The sequence below is a fragment of the Panicum virgatum genome, chromosome 9K (assembly GCF_016808335.1).
Source record: "Panicum virgatum strain AP13 chromosome 9K, P.virgatum_v5, whole genome shotgun sequence".
Lineage (NCBI taxonomy): Eukaryota > Viridiplantae > Streptophyta > Magnoliopsida > Poales > Poaceae > Panicum > Panicum virgatum.
This window is the reverse complement of record NC_053144.1, coordinates 43,982,536-44,001,321: the sequence shown is the minus strand read 5'-3', so window position 1 is coordinate 44,001,321 and position 18,786 is coordinate 43,982,536. Positions and strand designations below refer to the sequence as shown.

The window sequence follows — 18,786 nt, the reverse complement described above, 5'->3', positions numbered from 1 at the left end:
ACACTACGCGCTCTGGCTCCAAACGTACCAAAGGATGAAGACTGCAAGCACCTCTGCACCACCTGGGAACTGCTCATGCAATAATCATTGCAAAGCAAAGTATATTAACATATATTTAGGTTCCGTCGAGTTCCTTCTGAAACAGAGACAAAACCAACGGCAAAAAAACGTTTCTGTTACAGCTCCAGATGCATACATGACTTCAGCCAGTACAGCATATATCGCATTAGACTCGCTTTCCTTCTTTTTTCTCTAAGTTCCACTTGGTTTTCAGACGCCTAACTCCTACACATATCTGCCGGGCCGGACAGTTTGCCACCCAGTTGACGAGTGAAGCCAGCCACTGAAGCAACGTAAAGGAGTCAAATCTCAGAGGATCCGATCCTGAAGGTCAGTGATGATGTTGGACGCCATAGATGTCAACTTCTTCCCCGTCTCCCCCGCCATGTTCTTCAGAGACGACAAGTCCTGTGTGGCCTGCCAAGAGAACACAAAGGGTGTTAACACAGGTCTGCAAAACATGACAGATCATACAGCAACCAGTGTGGTTTTACCTGGAATGAGATTCTGTTTATCAGATCTGAAGCATTAAGATCCACGCTGGAATTGTTCGCCGGACGGCCAAATAGGTCAGCACTTGATATGGAAGAGGAACCCTGCAAAAGGGGTAAAGTTGGGGGCAGTGTAAGATTCAACGCAGTACCAATTTCAAAATAGCCATGTAACAGTACTTACAGAAAACTTCTGAAGAGAAACTTGAGCCTCCTTTTCAAAACTGTTCTGGTCACCGAAAAACTGAGAGGATGAAATTGATTTTGCATTTGAGAATTTCTTTCTAGCTTCACTACTTTCCTCAACCTGGACAACATTGGAACCAATTACTTCAGACTACTTGGAAGTAATCTCAAAGGGGAGAAAAAGACTATTTTTAATTTGGAAAAGAAAAGGGCGTACCCAGTGCCGTAGGCTTTCCGCACTGCGCGGGGTCTGGGGAAGGGTTGTCTTTAAGCCCCAAGCCTTACCCACACAAATGTGCAGAGGCTGGGGCTCAGACTATTTTTAATTTGGAAACAAAATAAAATCTAAACAGGGTATAACGTATGTAACAAGGTTCCTCGTTTCAAGAATGTGGACACATGATTTGTTATGCATATATGAACTGCGAAAATCATCATTATATCAGTAAGAGCGTGAATTGAAATTTTTTAAGGCATGACTACTACGAGCTGAAAGGCTTAGCAACATGTTTAAATGCATTGGTAACAAATTGACATCAACAAAAGTTTTGTGCAGAGTAACCATGCCCGAACTAACATAAAATAACCTACAACATGGAGATTCTCTTCATTAAAAAGCAATTTGGAGATTCTTGGGCTATACAAGCATCAATGAGATATGGTCATCGATCCTCTTGCTGACAGATAACTAAGCAGGAAGGTCAAAGTATTTATAGACAACATGGAGAACTAGTATTCCAATCAGAGAGAATTAGTAAGCTACAAATGTGTGTATAACCAATCTATATGCACAACTATTTTTACCACCCTCACATGAATTAAACCGTTCATACTGTCATGTTACTCACATATAAGAATTCAACGTGGGCATGTCAGTGTTCTTAGTAACAAACTAACTATTCCATAGCACCTCGCAGAGATTGATAACTTAACAGTGGGAATGAACACTCCTAAAAGAATTAGAAGTAATTGTGTTTACCAATCTGCACATACTTCCCCAAGGATCTCAAATTAAGTGGAATAGTGGAATTAAATGTTCTTTGCAGTTCTGGCAGTACAGATATATTTACTCAAAACTACGACAACTAGGGACCACCAAAACATAACGGAATTCACGTTCATGATTCATCATGTTTGTATGAATAAACCAATGGTTACCTGCACTTTGGATGAGCTGGATGTAGATTTTTTGTGATATCCACTGTCCATCCCAAATTCAGCAAAGAAGTTCGAAGACTTTGGGGGTGCAACATGTCCACTCATCTGGTTATCATCTGAACTTCTCCCAGTCCTAGCAGCAGGTGCATTTTCTACATATTCAAATCGTGAAGTACAGGATTTGCTCCTAGTTATAGTACTCTCAGTAACAGATGGCAGGACAGGAGCTGGTTCCTCGGGCTTCTGCTCATAGAGGCTTTCATTTGGCTACAGCAAAAACAGAAATTGTTGGAAAGGAAACCCCACTTTACTTAAACAGACAAGAAGAAAGAGAAGTTGGTCTCTGAAATTTAGTGGAAACAATGAAATGAGAAAGTTATATAGCTACTCTTCCTTTTTCTCACTCCTTTGGCACAACATAGGAAAACAGATATTGTTACTTGATGTCATATGGAGAATCAGGACCAAAATGGCGCAATGAGCTCTCAAGATAATGACGTTCACACTTCATCGCACACTGCATAAAGCATACCTTGGATGTAAGCTTCCGCGCCCCAAGTCCACCAGTCTTATTTCCAGGTTTCTTTGCACCAATTGGCTTCTTGAAAGAATGAGATGGAGCTCTAGGTGAACGAACAATCTCAGGCTCAGTCTTTTCACTTGCGTTTTCTTTTGATGCCTCTGTCAGCTTGAGATCGGGAAATGCAGCAGTTTGATTTGGGGCCTGGGAAGCTGAAACTGGAGAAGATGGCCAACTACTGTTGCCATCTTCTGTGGAGCTTTTGGCAACCTCTTTAGCAAGCAACTGCCGGTATAAATCAGCAGCTCTTGATGTATACTTTGCTTCAATTTTTCCACCATCTGTCCAACCATGCTGCTTAAAGAAAGCTTGTGCACGGTTATTTCCTCCATAAACCATCATTTTTAACTGTTCTGGAGTCCACGAATCCAAATTTGTTGACCTGCAATTACAGAAGTTTTTTCAGTATTGATTCAGTCGTTGATGTGCAATTGGATAAAGTAGCAATGTTACAGAAATAATGTAGACTTCCAAAAGGATATGATGTTTGGTGATCAGCACCAGAAGGAAAAACAAGCAAGTCACATGCTAAGATGTAAGGCCCACTCCATATGACAAAGAATTGCATTCACAGAAACTTAAGTCAACATGGACTAGAGCTCATAATTAATTGTATCTACTCAAAGTCAGCTGTCAATAATTTAAGTCTGTGATAGTAACGCTACTCGGAATCATGATACAGGAACTTCACAAATGTATCTTGCATAAAAAAATGTTCCAGTTACAGTGCAAAAATTTATTACCAAATAGACAACTAGCACAAAATTTGGACCTTTCAGTCAGCATGAAATCTGAACAGCTAGCGTCTAGGCAGGCAAACCAGAACACCAAAAATTCAAACAGTCATTTCTTTTAAGTTACATCAGGCAGAACCAAATTCAGATTTTTTCATTAATATAATCTTATCTGTTATATATATATATATATATATATATATATATATATATATATATATATATAATGTAGTTGCACACGTGATCGATCAGTCGCCCACTGCGGCAGATTAGTATTACTATTATGCATTGAGGCATGGCCACGCGCCCACGTACGTTGACAGGTGTGAGAAGAGAAGAGAAGCAGGTGAGGTGACCTGACGAAGGAGACATGGACGCCGAGGCTGCGGTGCACCGCCGAGCAGTCGATGCAGAGGAAGACGCCGTAGGTGACGGACGCCCAGGTTGGGTTCTTGGCGTTGCAATCGAAGCACATCTGCATGCGCGCACAACCGTCAGGACCGGAAATTGCACAGAGGAAAACAAAAATCACGCATGCTCGCGCGCGGACACAGACGGCACTCACACAGAGCGAGAGAGCGCGCGCGATCAATCTCGAGTCCCCAATCGAATCAACCACCCAAAAAACAACAGCCTACCTTGTTGTCCGATTTGGCGCGGAGTTTGCGGAAGACGGCGTTCTTATCTGCGAAGGGCTCCGTCGCCGCCATGGCGCCCACCCAGAGCAGCGATCAACCAGCCCGATCGAATCGACGTACCGAACCGGAGGAAGCGCTCCGGATTGGAAGCCTGCGCCCCGTGCTCGATCGATGGTGGGCCGATCGATCGGCGCGGGAGAGAGGGCGCGAGAGGTGGCCCGGTGGGGAGGGGATGGAAGAAGGGGTGGCCCGGTGGGGAGGGGATGGAAGAAGGGGTGGCCCGGTGGGGAGGGGTGGCCCGGTGGAGAGGTGGCCCGGTGGGGAGGGGTGGAGGCGAGGAGGAAGAGGAAGAAATGGTGGGATTGGACGGTGCTGCCCCTGCCCCCTTCTCCGCCTCCGCCCGCCTTTGCGTGCGTCCGTTGCGTCTTCTCTTCTCAACGGAAAGCAAAGCTAGTGGAGCAGAGCAGTGGACTACGCCCCCGTTTCTCTATTTTTGTTGGACCGTAACCCATGCAAGGATTCATTATAGATTCGATCAGGGGCTACCCGACCCGATCCATCCGATAAAACTCCAACCCGATCCGACCCATGAATGTATGAGCCAGGCTTGGATCAAATTTTTGACACAAAATCCAAAAAAACCTGACCCGATCCAAAAATTATACATGAAAAAGACCCAACCCGACCTGACCACGTGCCGGACCGGGCTCGGGCCGAAAAATCCGAACCAATAATTTCTTTTTACCCGAGCTGACTCCAAGATGATCAGATCTAATTCACAAACCCAAACAACAAACCTCTAACCTAGCAGTGGTGCTCTTGCATTAGCTTGGACTGCGACGTTCTGGTCAGTGGCAATAAGTTTCGTTCTTCCTTTATTTCCCATTTCTTGTAAAATTGGTCGGTGGCTACTTTGAAGTAGGATCAACCACTAGCTATCGATCACTACTTTGTAGCAATCGGGATGTAGACTGAGGTTGCAAGGTATTGCTCCTTATGCCTAAGGGATAGAGATATGTAGCTTACAAAGGCAAACTAGCAACCTTTTGTAATAATAAATAAATATCCTACAATTTATTTAAACATAATAAATACATGTAAACATATGTACATAGATGTATCATGTATGAGGGGGCCATTGCCCCTTTCCATCCCTTTATTACTAGCTCTGTTTCTGACTCCACCATCCCCTTTGGCCCTTTCGTTGGGTAGGGAGTCTTGTTGATTTCTCACTATCTTTTTCAGCATTTTTCCCTTCCTTTAAATATGCTAGCTGGTCTGTGAGCAAAACCCCAGCTAGTTTATTGTTGTCGATCGTCCACGTATTTGATTCGGTTCACCATTGTGTTTGTTGAACACCAACAATCCCGTATATACAGTAGCGATGCTAGGAATAAATGTCCAATGTTGATCCATCAGAAGGAACAAAACTGCTTCTTTTTTATACGGCCAACCCAGAGGGGCTTGGCACGTTGACTCCTCTTTCTCCCGCGCTACACCGCCCTCGCCGCCCCTCCCACGCAGCGCCGCCCTCGGCGCGCCCGGAGGAGGCAGTGGTCCCCCCTCCCCCCGGAGTTCGCTCGAGCCACTGCAGGAGAGAAAAGAGGATCCGGCCTCTGCCCCCGAGGACCTGGAAGACAGGGAGAGCTGCTGCCGCTGGGACCCCGCTCGACGCCGTGGAGGAGGGAGGCACGAAGTGCCCAGGTTGCTACAGAGGGAGTTCTCATCCGCTTATCTCCATTGATGGTCTCGCGAGCCCAAGTGAATCCCATCGCGTGCTTTTCTTTGCTTGTTCACCATGCCTGGCTGCAAATCAGATTTCATAGTATGCTGCAATTACTTAAATAGAGATGTCAAATTGTAGAGAATCCGTATGCACTTTCTTTTTCGCGATAGAATTTGGCAATGGCACAATTATCTGACAACAAGATTTCACAAGTTGGCTTGAGGTTCAAAAGTACGGACAAGGCTTGGCTATTTTGGGTGGCTTATGGGGGTAGTACAGGCTTTGATGTGAGGAAAAGATACACAAATCTTAGCAAATATGATGCCAAGGTTACTTCATGCAGATTTGTTTGTTCCAATGAGGGTCATGGAAGAAAAGCTCTAACAGATCGCGTGACAAAGTATTTCAGAGCTGAAACAAGAACTGATTGCAAAGCTCGAATGACTCTTACATTGGATCAAGGGGAAGGAAATTATGAAATTACTGATGTTGTGCTGAAACACAATCACTTGCTTCAGTTTCTCGAGACCGGTCACTTGATGGCATCACAAAGAAAAATTTCAAAACAGCAAACTTTCGAAATTAAAAACGCTGACGATTCTGGAATCAGGCCAAAAGTTGCACATGAGTTGGCTATTCGTCAAGTTGGTGGACCACTTAACCTTGGATATATTTATCGTGATCTCGAAAATTATTTACAAAGCAAGCGCCAAAGGGAGTTGACTTTCGAACAGGCTGGAAGTATGTTAAAGCATTTTCATGACAGAATTGTAGAGAACCCATCATTTCAGTATGCTTTGCAGCTTAATTGTGAGGAGCATATAACCAACATATTCTGGGTTGATACTAAAATGATCCTTGATTATGCATTTTTTGGTGATGTTGTCACATTTGACACTACTTTTGGCACAAACAAGGAATATAGGTCATTTGGTGTTTTTTTTTGGGCTGAATCAGTTTTGAGAAGCCACTATTTTTGGTGCTGCATTTTTGTTTGATGAAACTGAAGCATCATTTACATGGCTCTTTGAGACTTTTCTTACTGCACATAATAGAAAGCAACCTAGAATTATTTACATAGATCAAGATGCGGCAATGGAAAAAGCTGCGAAGAAAGTATTTACAGAGTCATATCATGGATTGTGTACCTTACAAATAATGCGGAATGCTGTTAAGCATCTATCTCCAGTTAAGTGCAACGAGGAAGAGGAAGGTGAAAAGGAAGTTCAAGAGGAAGGTGAAGAGGAAGATGAAGAATCCCATATTCTCAAAGATTTTAGTGCATGCATGTATGGTTATGAGGATAAGGTAGCATTTCAAGAAGCATTTGACATCTTGAGATCTAAGGTGCATAAACAAACTTGGTTAGATAGTATCTACAAGGAGAAAGAAAAATGGGCTGAACGCTATATGAAAGATGTTTTCAGTTTGGGAGTGTGAAGTGCACAACTAAGTGAGAGCTTCAACAATACATTAAAGAACCAATTGAAATCAAATTTTGACATTGTTAGGTTTTTGAAAGCATTTCGAGAGGACAATGGTTGAAAAAAGAGCTAAAGAATTGGACCCTTAATTTGAATCAAGGAAGAAGTTACCAAAAAGACAAATGTGCACACTAATATTGGTTCAAGCAAGTCAAGTGTACACTCCTATATTTTTTGAAGCTTTCCAAAGTGAATATGAAAGATCTATGGCTGCATGCGCTAGAGTTTTGGATGGAGATAACAAATATGCTATTGCTATTGGGAGGCTGCATGGTGATTTGCATTTTGAGGAGGAGCGCATAGTGATTGGTGATCCTTTCAACCAAACTGTCTCATGTAGTTGTGGAATGTTCAATAGAACTGGAATATTGTGTGCACATGGTTTGAAAGTTGTTGATTTGATGAATATCAAGATATTGCCAACACATTATATCTTAAAGAGATGGACTAGAGAAGCACGCAATGGAAGTATACAAGATAGGCAAAGAAGAAATGTGATAGAAAATCCAAAACGGGAAGCTCAACTTTGGTATAAGTTTTTGTCTCATAAATTTCACACTTGGCAAATAAAACAGCCAACTCAACAGAGTGTTGTGTGATGTTAGAAAATGCCCTTAATTGTCTTAGTACACAGCTCGACGAGAAACTCAATTTATCTACTAGCGGTGTGGAAAAACCATGTAAAGGTCAAGAAATATTGACCAAAATGTGCAACAAATGGATGTCTTGCTCAGTGCTGCAAAGTTGAAGAAAAAAGAGATTCAGTCAAAGAATTCAAGATGGCATAGAAATTGGCTTGATAAGTTAGGGGGGGGGGGAGCGCAAGGCAACTAAATCTACTGCACCAACAAAAAAAGAGCAAAGATATGCCGAATGCAATATGAACATCTCACATAATTTTGCCATTCTTTCCTGAACTAATTAGTCACATTTGCTGTAGAAACAAAAGCAACTAAATCTACTGCACCAACAAAAAAAGAGCAAAGATATGTCGAATGCAACATGAACATCTCACATAATTTTGCCATTCTTTCCTGAACTAATTAGTCACATTTGCTGTAGAAACAAAAAAAAGATGACGATGTGCAGCCCCTAGTAGAAGTGGAAAATGGTTGCAGCAAGAAAGGAGGAAATGTGGAGCCTCAGGAGTACAATGTCATTTTATGTTTTACATAGTTCTTGATGGCTCTAATCTGTGCTACTGATAATCTTTTGAACCAAGATGTGTTCTAGTATCTAGGAGTTGGTGGATAGTATTTTGAACAGTACTAACTATAGTCTTTTGTAGCCCAACTATAGTCTTTTGTGGCCAAATTGTATAAGTTAAAATGGCCTATAGTTATAATAAAAAAAGCCGCGTCGTTGGCGCCTCCGAGAGGCCCGTCATGAACATATATATAAGTGTTTATAAAGTTTTGTTGCTTGCAGGCTCGTTCAAATTTGATTTGTGTTGTTAAATGTGTGTGTGGTGTGTGAAGCGTTGAAATATGTCTGAATCTTCCATGTGTCTGTAGTGAGAAAGCATGTATGTGACAGTCATCATAGGGGTCGATGCTGTGGTAATACAACGTGTGAGAGGCGATTTAAACCATCACCGATACAATAAGAGGGTTGGTTTCGCAAATTTTTTAGGGGTTTTATGTGAAATTGATGTTCGTGGAGTGCAGATTGATTTTGTCAAAGTCTAGGAAGTTTTATGTGAAAGAGACTTATGTAGAGTACTAGTTGATTTTACCCAAATCTATTTTTTTGTCCATGGACTGCTTGTTTATTTCACCAAAGTTCAAGTGGTTTTGTGCAAAATTTACGTCCCCAACTATTCCTGACTGTTGGATCAGCCGACCCGATGGTCAAGGTGTTTTGGGGTGACACGGCCACCCTCCGGCGCAAGGGAATGCACCAGAATTAGTATGAATTGTAGCACTTGCAATACACTAAGTGTATGTTGAGTAGAAGTACTGGTATAATTCAATGTCAAGTACTTACTACAGATGCCATGTATTGGTTTAACTTAACTATCAAGTGCTCCTATTTTAATTTCGTGTTTAAGTATTGAACATATTACTGCTGAATGTCGGAAGCTCCGGCTCTCTTTTCTCAATGTCTAAATGGCTTGCTGCAAGTCTGAATGTCTGGTCTGTTGGAGGTCTGAATCGTAGTCCAGAGAGATAAAACATGTGCAGCCATTGGATCAGTTTTGGATGGCTGATACATGGCCTCCGGTCACACCGTGACTTACCCACCCACCCCTCGACTCGCCGAAAATTTCTCTCTCCTCCACCCCGCCTCGGATCGAGTCCAACACCACGGCGCCCAGCCCGCTCCGCTGACCCAGGCCCGGAATCCCCCAAATCCCCAATCGGCCCCGACCGGAGCCCGTGATTGCGCCGGATTCGAGCCCCGACGGTGAGGCGGTCCGCCTGAATCGGCCGATTGGACGCGAATTCGGGCGTTCCGGATGCGAGCGCAGCGGAGGCCCGCGGCTCGGCGAGGAGGAGGGATCGGCGCCGCCGTTGGAGAAGATGCAGCGAGCCGGATATGCATGGGTGGCGCGGCGCTGAGGGGTGCGACGGCAGGAGGCGGCGTCTCGTCCGGCTCATGTGGCCAGCCGCTCGCGTAGAGGCAGAAGCTCCACCACCACCGGCACAGGGACCACCTACTTCCCCTTCCAGCTCATCTGTTCCCCCGTCTCGGACGACTTCTTATCCGCCGGAATCGGCGGCGGCGCGGAAGCAGGACTTCGTCGATTCCCCTCGCCCAGTGTCATCCGACTCGTTTATAAAGGTGCGTTTTTTTGTTGGGTATCGCTTGGGAATTTGCTTGCTAACCTGCACGGGTTTAATCCAGCTGAGGATGCTTACCTTATCAAATCATCATCTTTCCACCTTTTCGTTTCCACTCTGGTACCTGCAATATGAAGTATCTGCACTAGATTTCCCTGCCTAGGTGGTGTACTGGAGCGATAGGCTGAGACGTGTTATGAAGTGTTTTGTGGAATAAACTATATTGAGTTTCGACTTCGTACTAGCAACGGCGAACATGCTAATATGTACATTGTCAAATGGAGTTCCTTTTGGCATGACTGTATTGTGAATTGTTATCAAATCGACAATCTTGGAATACTGTATGTAAGGATCTTCTTGCTTGCATGCTTGCGAAAAAAGGTTTACTGGTTTGAGGAGTGCAAATTTTTTTTAACTTTTTGAGTGAATTTTATCCTCAGCCCTTAAATTTGTCCTTTGTTCTCGTCAAGCTCCACCAACTCTACCGACAGCAGCTCCCGTTAAAGCAATTATAGTAGCTCCGGCCGAATGGCATATTTGTGGCTTTATACTTCTCCCATGTTTTCAGGTAGGTCTGAACCCGTCCAAATCAGTGCCGGCGTGCCTACATAGCATGCTATCCTACGTGGCTTGGTGGTCACGTGAATCATACCTGTATCTAGTATTTAGTTGGAAAGTCACATTTAAGGAATTCGTTGAAAAAGAAAAGTATTGGGGCAGTGGTGGATCTAGGATTTCAACTTGGGGGGTACAAGTCCAGTCTGGACGTTGTTTCTTCTTTTTAATATAATCGGCAGCTCTCCTGCCTGGTTCGTTTCAAAAAAAAAAAACTTGGGGGGGTACAAATTTAAATGATGAGACTATCAAAATTGAAGTAGCATAATTTAACCATCAGTGAAAAAAACAGTTGGGATGACATATAGGAGTTACATATTTCTATTGTAACCGATGCCGCAATGCATCTAGTAGAAGCTTCGCAAAGCATTTGAAAAGGGTTTGATGAAACTGCCATCATTAATAATACTCTCTGCGGATTTAGTTGATGTTTTGGACAACCAAATTGACCACCAATTAGTTCTATCAAGTCAACTTAACCTGACCTACGGGAGTTATATTATTTATTGAGTTATCAACGAATGAGCTAGTATTATACAAAAAATGATTGATTTAGCAAGATCAAACTCGATCTTCATAAGCTTAAGAACTAATGTAAATATAATGATTGAAACAACACAAAGCTCAATCCTTTGAACCTATGGGTTCACGAGGGATCGGTCTGTTCTGCAGTTCTATAATTTTGATTTTGTATACAAGCAGTGTGCATTGGTGCATGCAGATTTGTGGGCTTGCCGATGAAGAATTGTTATTATGGTGGTTTTGGCTGAGCGTCTGGTCTATTTTGAACCTCCTGAAAACCCGGACAAGCTAAAGGCCCCAAATATACAATTTGAGAGTTTGCCGACTGAATGAGAACCTGGTTTTCCTTCGATAACCTGCACGCCTGTATGGTTTTTTGGCCCGTTTTTCCTCATAAACTGGGTCGATTCTTTTTCTACCTATAGTGAATAGCTGGAACTCCCTGCCCTTTTTGGAGGTTGCTTCGAAAAAAGAGAGAATGTGGGACAAGTTTAAGGACCGCTGCTGAAATTCACTCTTTTGTTCTAAACAGATGATCATGGAAAAGTGCTTCCAGTGAATATAAGCCTGTAAGGGGTAACAAATTGTTTGGTTTCATGCTACAGTGGTACCGTTACTTTCTGCAAATGATGGGATACATACCTTGCTTGTGCTGGTCTCCTCTGCAATTACACAATTTACTCTTGTTTGTTAATTGTTTGTTTGATTGCTAATGTAATGCACACAGGGAGGTTGTAATTGTCAAGGTTTTACATCAAATTAACAAGAGAATGGAGCATCGTGATTCATGATTGATGTTTTGTGCTGGGCAAACAGATAATAAATTACCTTTTAATTTTCAGGACGGGCGCGAGTTTCGAGTTGGCGATTGTGCTCTTTTTCGGGCTGTTGATGTTCCTCCATTCATTGGATTCATACGTTGGATTGAGAAAAAAGAAGAAGGTTACCCGAAATTACGCGTTAGTTGGCTTTATAGACCTGCTGACGTGAAGCTTAACAAGGGCATTCAAGTCAACGCTGCGCCAAACGAGATCTTCTACTCTTTCCACCAGGACGAAACATCTGCTGTTTCCCTGCTGCATCCTTGCAAAGTTGCCTTTTTACGTAAAGGTGTCGAGCTGCCAGTTGGAATTTCTTCATTTGTATGTTGGCGTGTATACGATATTGACAACAAGTGCTTATGGTGGCTTACTGACCAGGACTACATTAATGTAAGTTCATTAATTCTTCCTGTTTTTATCTATTATATACATTCATATATACTGCTTCACATATGAAATTTATGGTCAGGAACGGCAGGAAGAAGTAAATCGTCTTCTACACAGAACAAGGTTAGAAATGCGTGCCGCGGTGCAATCAGGTGGACGCTCGCCAAAGCGGTTAAATGGTCCATCAGCTTCCCAACAACCGAAGACCGCTCAGGATGGTACACAGAATGGTGGTTTATCTAAAGGGAAGAAGAGAGATAGAGGTGAACAGGGAATTGAGTCAGCTAAGCGGGATCGTGATCGTCTTGTTAAGGTCGACGACAGTGAGCCTGGAAGCTTTAACTTGGAAGATATAAGGTCCGAGGTAGCAAAGATAACAGAAAAAGGCGGACTTCCAAATGCAGAAGCAGTTGAAAAGCTTATACATCTTATGCAACTTGATCGGACTGAGCAAAAGATAGACCTTGCTGGCCGGGTTGTACTTGCTGATGTTATTGCTACTACTGAGAGTCCTGATATCCTTGGCAGATTTGTGCAATCAAGGGGCCTTCCCGTGTTGGACAGTTGGCTTCAAGAGGCTTACAAAGGCAAGTCTGGTGATGGGAGTAGTCCTAAAGAAACAGATAAACCTATTGATGATCTTCTCTTGGCCCTGCTTCGTGCACTAGCTAAATTGCCTATTAATCTCAGTGCATTGCAAAGCTGTAGTATTGGGAAATCTGTGAATCATCTGCGCAGCCATAAAAATTTTGACATTCAGAAGAAAGCTAAGTGTCTTGTTGAGAACTGGAAGAAGCGTGTGGATGCTGAGATGAAGTCAAGTGACGCGAAGCCATTAGTCTCAGGTCAATCCGTTTCCTGGTCAGGAAAAGCAGGTTTCCAAGAAATTTCAAATGCTGGAAACAAACGAGGTGGTTCAAGTGAGAACAGTCCAAAAAACCCAGTGCCCACTGTTTCATCATCAAAAGTTTCGACTGATAAACCTGGGGGCACAGATACAGCTGCGAAGTTGAGTCCTGTGGTATCTGCCTCATCAAAATTACATGTGCAACCAACAAATGTCCTCCCCACCAACTTGAAGGACCAGCCCTGCAAATCAACTGGTGGGACTGGTGGTTCTGAGCTGCCTACTGTGAGAGAGGAGAAAAGCAGCAGCTCAAGCCAATCACCGAACAACAGCCAGTCATGCTCTAGTGAGCCATCGAAGGATGCGAGAAGTTCAACCGCTGCTTCTGGTGGTGCTAGTAAACCTTCTGGAAGTTCTTCGCGGAGCCATCGAAGGACGAACAATGGTCTTGTTTCAGGGAACTTTAAGGAAGCTTCCGCAGGAAGATCTCCCTCCCTTGATCGATCTTTGCTGCAGGATAAATCATCTCAAACTGGAACGGCTTCTGAAAAAGGAGTTGATATGCCATCTGATCACGGAAACAATCATAAATTGATTGTTCGGTTTCCAAATCCTGGTCGTAGTCCTGCTAGAAGTGCAAGTGGAGGATCTTTCGAGGACCCATCTGTTACTGGCGGTAGAGCTTCATCTCCTGTGGTCGGAGATAGACATGAGCAGACTGATCGCAGAGTGAAAATGAAGACTGAAAGTTCCCGGCCTCATTTACCTTCTGATGCTAATGCAGAGTCTTGGCACAGCAATGATATTAAAGGAGCCGCAGGTTCTGAGGAAGGTTATAAATCACCGTGTGCTATGTTAGATGATGACAACAGCAGGGCACCTGATGATTCTGTTAAGGATGCACATGTACCACGAGTTGCATGTTCATATGTGAATGAAAAAGGTGTCTGCTCAAGTGAAACCAGGGTGGGAAACTCATTCAGCCCAATGAACGCTCTGATTGAAATTAAGTACTCTGAAGCTAGTCATTCCTTGCAAGCTGGAGATGACACAGCTATGAATCTTCTTGCTAGTGTGGCAGGAGAAATATCTAAATCTGAATTGGTTTCCCCATCTTCCCCCAGAAGTTCATCTGCAAAGAAATTGGTCCGCGAGGGTGACAGTACTGGAAAGGTTAAAGTAGAAAGTGTTGTGGGTCCATCACAGAATCCAGGACCAGCAGATGCTAAGAAAGTCGGTGTGGGGAAGGAACTGAAAAATGATGGTTTGGTTGCAAAGGAGGAACAACACCAAACTGTGCCATCTCCTGAGCTTGCGGATACTAAAGCAGTGGGATCTTCAGCCAAAGTTGAAACCCATGAAGGGCGTGCAAAGAAATGTAACTCTCAACCTGCTTCGGTCGATTCCAAAGGTGAACATGATCAGAGCTTGCGCCATTCTGTTAATATTAAAGTTGCCAATATGTCTAATCTGAATTCATCTGCAGGTGAAAATCTGGATGCCTGTTCTGTCCCTGGGAAAGTTGAAAATGGCTGTGCAGACAAGGATGGAGCTGTTGAATCTGCCTTGGGCAGCCAGTGTAGCCTGGTTGTTTCCAATAGAAATTCAAGATCGATCCTTGCTGGGGAATCTTCATTGTCTGCTGCTGATAAACAAGACCAGGATTTGTTAAAGTCAAGTAATCATAAGCAGCTTCTGGGTGCATCGGGCCACCCCAGAGCCTTTGATAGACGTGACAGTATGGCAGGCAAATTAGATATGATGGCTGCAGAGGTGAAAAAGGCTGATGCTGTAGGTGATAGTAGCACAGTGCAGAATGAGGATGAAAAGAAGGAACATGCTATTTCCTCTTTGGCTGATGTTACCAAACTAGCAGAAGCAGCGTCCCCACTTGGTGTGGCAAATGTGAGTAAGGAGATGAAAGAAACAAAAGACAGTTCCAGTGAATCCAACAGTCATGTAAAATCTGAAGGTCTTAATTCTCAGCGAAGTGAGCATAGTGCGAAGCAGACTTCAAAGAAATCCAGTGATGGTGTGAGTGGAAAAGAGGATGGAAAAGAAGACCTAGTCTCATCAGATGAGGGTTCTTCTCTAGCTGCTCACACAAGGTCAAATGCTACAGCCAAGCTTGACTTCGACTTGAATGAAGGGATACCAGGGGATGATGGGCATCAGTCTGAGCCAGCTGTCTCACCTGTTATAAGTACCTCAGCGATCCATTTACCTGGTCTTTCACCATTCACTTTACCTATTACAAGTGGGCTGCAGCCAGCTCCAATAACAGTAGCTGCTCCAGCTAAAGGGCCCTTTGTTCCTCCTGAAAACCTACTAAGAGCGAAGCCCGAGATTGGGTGGAAAGGTTCAGCAGCTACAAGTGCATTTCGTCCTGCTGAACCGAGGAAGGTTTTGGAGATGCCCGTCACTGCACGTGACGTTCCAGTATCTCATGCTGCTGGGAAGCAGTCTCGTCCCACCCTTGGCTTTGATTTGAATGTTGCAGATGACCAGGCTCTTGAGGAGGATGTCCCACAGACTTCTGCACAGACTACCTGTTCTGAATCTGGAAATACCAGAAGTCGTGATGGCTCTTCACGAAGTGCTGGCATTGAGCTTGATCTGAACAGAGCTGATGAAGTTGCAGACAATGGCCAGTTTGTACCAAATGCTTCGCACAGAGTTGAAGTCCCATTGTTTCCAGCAAGATCGTTACCTGGAGTCTTCTCTAATGCTGGCACGAATAGTTCGAGAGACTTTGATCTTAATAGTGGACCATGCCTTGTTGATGCTAGCACTGAACCCACACCAAAGAATCTACCTACTAAAAATACAGGCAGTATTCAATTCATACCACAAGTTCCTGGTGTTAGGATGAATAATGCTGCCGTGAGTAATATATCACCATGGTTTGCCACTGCCAACCCTTGTGGTCCAGTACCAATACAATCGTTTTTGCCTTCTAGAGGAGAACAGCCTTACCCAATTGAGGCAGCACCTGGAACCCAGAGGATTATTGCGCCTACAGCTGACAGTGGTCAATTTGGAGGTGATCCCAGCAGGGCTCCAGTTATTTCATCATCTCCAACAATGGTTTTCCATCCACCTGCATATCAGTATGCAGCATTCCCATTTCCTCCCAGTGTTCACCTTCAAACACCGGCATTTTCAATTGGATCAGCAACATTTGCCAATTCTGCACCTGCAGGAGTACCGTATTTTCCAACCATTTCTCCCTCACATGTTGGGCCAACAGGTGTATTACCTGCCCATCATTCAAGGCAGTATGCAATAAATCTTGCTGAGGGTGGCAGCAGCAGCGGACGCGACAATAATCGTAAATGGGAAAGTCTTGATCTTAACTCAGGCCCTGGAAGTACAGATCTAGAAGGAAAGGATGAACGGGCACCTTTACCAATTAGACAAAATTTGATCACACCCCCACATGGCTTTGCAGAGGAGCAAGGAAGAATTTACCAAATGCCAGTTGTAGGAACAAAGAGAAAGGAACCTGATGGCAGTTGGGACACAGAAAGATCTACATACAAGCAACTATCATGGCAATGAGGGCTCTGAAGGAGATGACTTAGCAGCGACTTGGCTGCGATGAGCATGTAAGTAGTTTTATTTTGACTTTCGAGATCTGTTTGATTTTGTTACTCACAATAATCATGTTAAATGGTGCAGTTATTTCAGAGGTGACTGCAATGTAGAACTTGGGCATGGTGTTCTTCTGTCACTGGACTATACTCATGGATTGATCCCAATGAAGACAATGTGGGGTTATGAGAGGAAAGAAAAACTTTGCTGTAATTGTTGTAGATTTTTCTTAGCTGTTAGGCTTTTGGTTCTAATTTACTCGGGAGGATATGGCTTTGGAGGTGGAATCTTTGTGAACCTGAGCTCTGGAGCCGCTGTAATTAGACCGTCCGCTCCGTTTGTTGATGATAAACTGTAAAGCACATGCTGCAGCTTTACATAAAAATTTAGATGTGACTTGGTACTTTGTCGGGGAAGCGTTACTTCAGCTGACCATGTAAGCACTGCTGCACTGGTGCAGCGACTAGCATGACGACTTGCACCGTCATGTATCTTGTGTAGCCGTGCAGCTGTATGTATAAGAATTCCAGCAGACGAGCAAAGTTATAATTTGTTGCTGTTTCTCTGGCATCGACATCTGGTTTACATCATGTTCCAGCGACGCTCTCTTTGTTCCTCTTTTTTTTTTTCTCTTGACCTTGTTACTCGTTGCAGCTACAAATATAGGTGGAATTCTGCTGCTGTTTGCGTGCCATGTAAATTTCCCTAACTTTACACGGATTATTATTGTTGGGCCCTGATCGATGAACAAACTGTGAGTCAAAAGCTGGGCAGCCCCAGCAGTTATTCGAGTAGAGGAGAGATTGAAATTAAGATCCTACAAGGCAAAGCTCGTCCCCCTCAAAAAGGCAAAGCTCGTGACTAATTAGTTGCTCCCCTTCCGGGGGGTGGGGAGGGAGAATCGGTGTGCCTCTGTGAGAGCATTTCCAAAACCCTTTTTAAATTGTACTATCTAAATTATTATTTGGAAAGTCATTTACATAAAAATTATTTTCTATATATTTATTCTCCAACAGTTTTTTTATATCTTGTTTACACTCTAGAGAACTATTTTCGCTATCTATCTTTGGCTATTGAGAAATCATAAATAGATGATGGCTATATTTGGATAGCCATTTAGACAAGTTCTTAGAGTGTATTTTTCTATCAAAATTTCTATTCCTAACAATTGGGATATATATAAGGCACAGTATCATATGGAAATCAGCTCACTATGCAAACTATGAAAACTACTACCTAGGCCACATGATCCCCATCGGAGGGGACTGGACAGATGTGGGAAAATTTACATTTAGGCACCCACCTCACCCCACCATTGCCTGGTCATTTTGCACATCGCCCCCTGCCTCCCTTCCGTCTGGCCGTCGGACTGCTTCGTTCGTTTCATGCCCTAGGGCCAATAGCACCGCCACCGCCTCAGTTCCGAACAGCACCGCCGTCCGACAAATTGTCCAGCGCCGCCGTCCAGCAGCGGGGCCGACCTCGTCACACGGGTCGCCGCCGCCCTCATCGCATGGCTCGTGGTCCTGCCGTCCGCCGTGGAGCCGGCGGCCGCCCGCGATGCCATGGAGTTGGTAGCTGCACCATCGAGAATCCGCACCAACTCCAACAGCCTCGTCGCAAAGACATGGTTACCGGCCTGCAACAACAGTGACGCCGCCCAACAGCCATGGTGCCCTCCACCTAATAGTGCTGCCCTCGTCGCTCCCGTGATTCAAAGTCGCCCGTCCGTCATGGAGATGGTCGCCGCCATGGAGCTGTCGTCCGCCATGGAGCCGACGGCCATCCGCGACGCGAACTTCGGCGTTGGTAGTGGCAGCCATTCATACTGGCATTACTTTCTTTGATCAAAATTAATCTGATCACTGCTAACGTGGCTGCATGCATGCAGTGGATGATCATGCTGGCATCACCGTTGACGCCGGAGTTGAAGCCCACCCTGAACGTCCAAGCACACCACAACATTTGAGTACATCAGGAATTTCCTCTACTGTTATCTTCATGGCAATTGCGGCTTTGAATTAAATGTGCAGACACATTTCCTTAACATCTTAGTACAATGCCAGGCATCGAGTGTTGCTGCTAATTTTCAGATCAATTGTGCTGCTTTTTGAGTTAATCACATTCCTTTTCGATTCACGTTTTGAGTTTTTTTTGTTG

At 44.1% G+C, this 18,786-nt stretch overlaps 2 protein-coding genes across 3 annotated transcripts; one reads left to right on the top strand and one right to left on the bottom strand.

Moving 5' to 3' along the window:
• Window positions 1–63: 63 nt before the first annotated feature.
• Window positions 64–4,092, bottom strand: LOC120651570 (probable ADP-ribosylation factor GTPase-activating protein AGD8). The gene is made up of 7 exons (XM_039929104.1): window positions 3,848–4,092; window positions 3,566–3,684; window positions 2,428–2,857; window positions 1,896–2,162; window positions 736–858; window positions 555–656; window positions 64–477 (listed from the first exon to the last, which is right to left on the bottom strand). The coding sequence occupies exons 1-7, from the start codon at window positions 3,917–3,919 to the stop codon at window positions 370–372; spliced, it is 1,221 nt and encodes a 406-aa protein (XP_039785038.1). The 5' UTR covers window positions 3,920–4,092; the 3' UTR covers window positions 64–369.
• Window positions 4,093–9,333: 5,241 nt separating this feature from the next.
• LOC120651568 lies at window positions 9,334–17,196 on the top strand. 2 transcript variants are annotated; one of them, XM_039929095.1, is made up of 5 exons: window positions 9,334–9,841; window positions 11,820–12,188; window positions 12,268–14,443; window positions 14,519–16,640; window positions 16,723–17,196. In XM_039929095.1, the coding sequence occupies exons 1-4, from the start codon at window positions 9,596–9,598 to the stop codon at window positions 16,591–16,593; spliced, it is 4,866 nt and encodes a 1,621-aa protein (XP_039785029.1). In that variant the 5' UTR covers window positions 9,334–9,595; the 3' UTR covers window positions 16,594–16,640; window positions 16,723–17,196. The 2 variants fall into 2 exon arrangements, with proteins under 2 accessions (XP_039785029.1, XP_039785028.1); XM_039929094.1 differs by having other exon boundaries at window positions 9,335–9,841; window positions 16,714–17,196.
• The last annotated feature ends 1,590 nt before the right edge of the window (window positions 17,197–18,786 follow it).

Coding starts and splice junctions, on each gene's coding strand:
- LOC120651570 (XM_039929104.1), bottom strand. CDS start 3,919: ATGGCGGCGACGGAGCCCTTCGCAGATAAGAACGCCGTCTTCCGCAAA. Junction 2,163..2,427: donor CGCGGAAGCTTACATCCAAG/GTATGCTTTATG, acceptor TTTTTGCTGTAG/CCAAATGAAAGCCTCTATGA. Junction 657..735: donor TTTCTCTTCAGAAGTTTTCT/GTAAGTACTGTT, acceptor CCCCTTTTGCAG/GGTTCCTCTTCCATATCAAG.
- LOC120651568 (XM_039929095.1), top strand. CDS start 9,596: ATGCATGGGTGGCGCGGCGCTGAGGGGTGCGACGGCAGGAGGCGGCGT. Junction 9,842..11,819: donor CATCCGACTCGTTTATAAAG/GTGCGTTTTTTT, acceptor TTTAATTTTCAG/GACGGGCGCGAGTTTCGAGT. Junction 12,189..12,267: donor CTGACCAGGACTACATTAAT/GTAAGTTCATTA, acceptor ATTTATGGTCAG/GAACGGCAGGAAGAAGTAAA.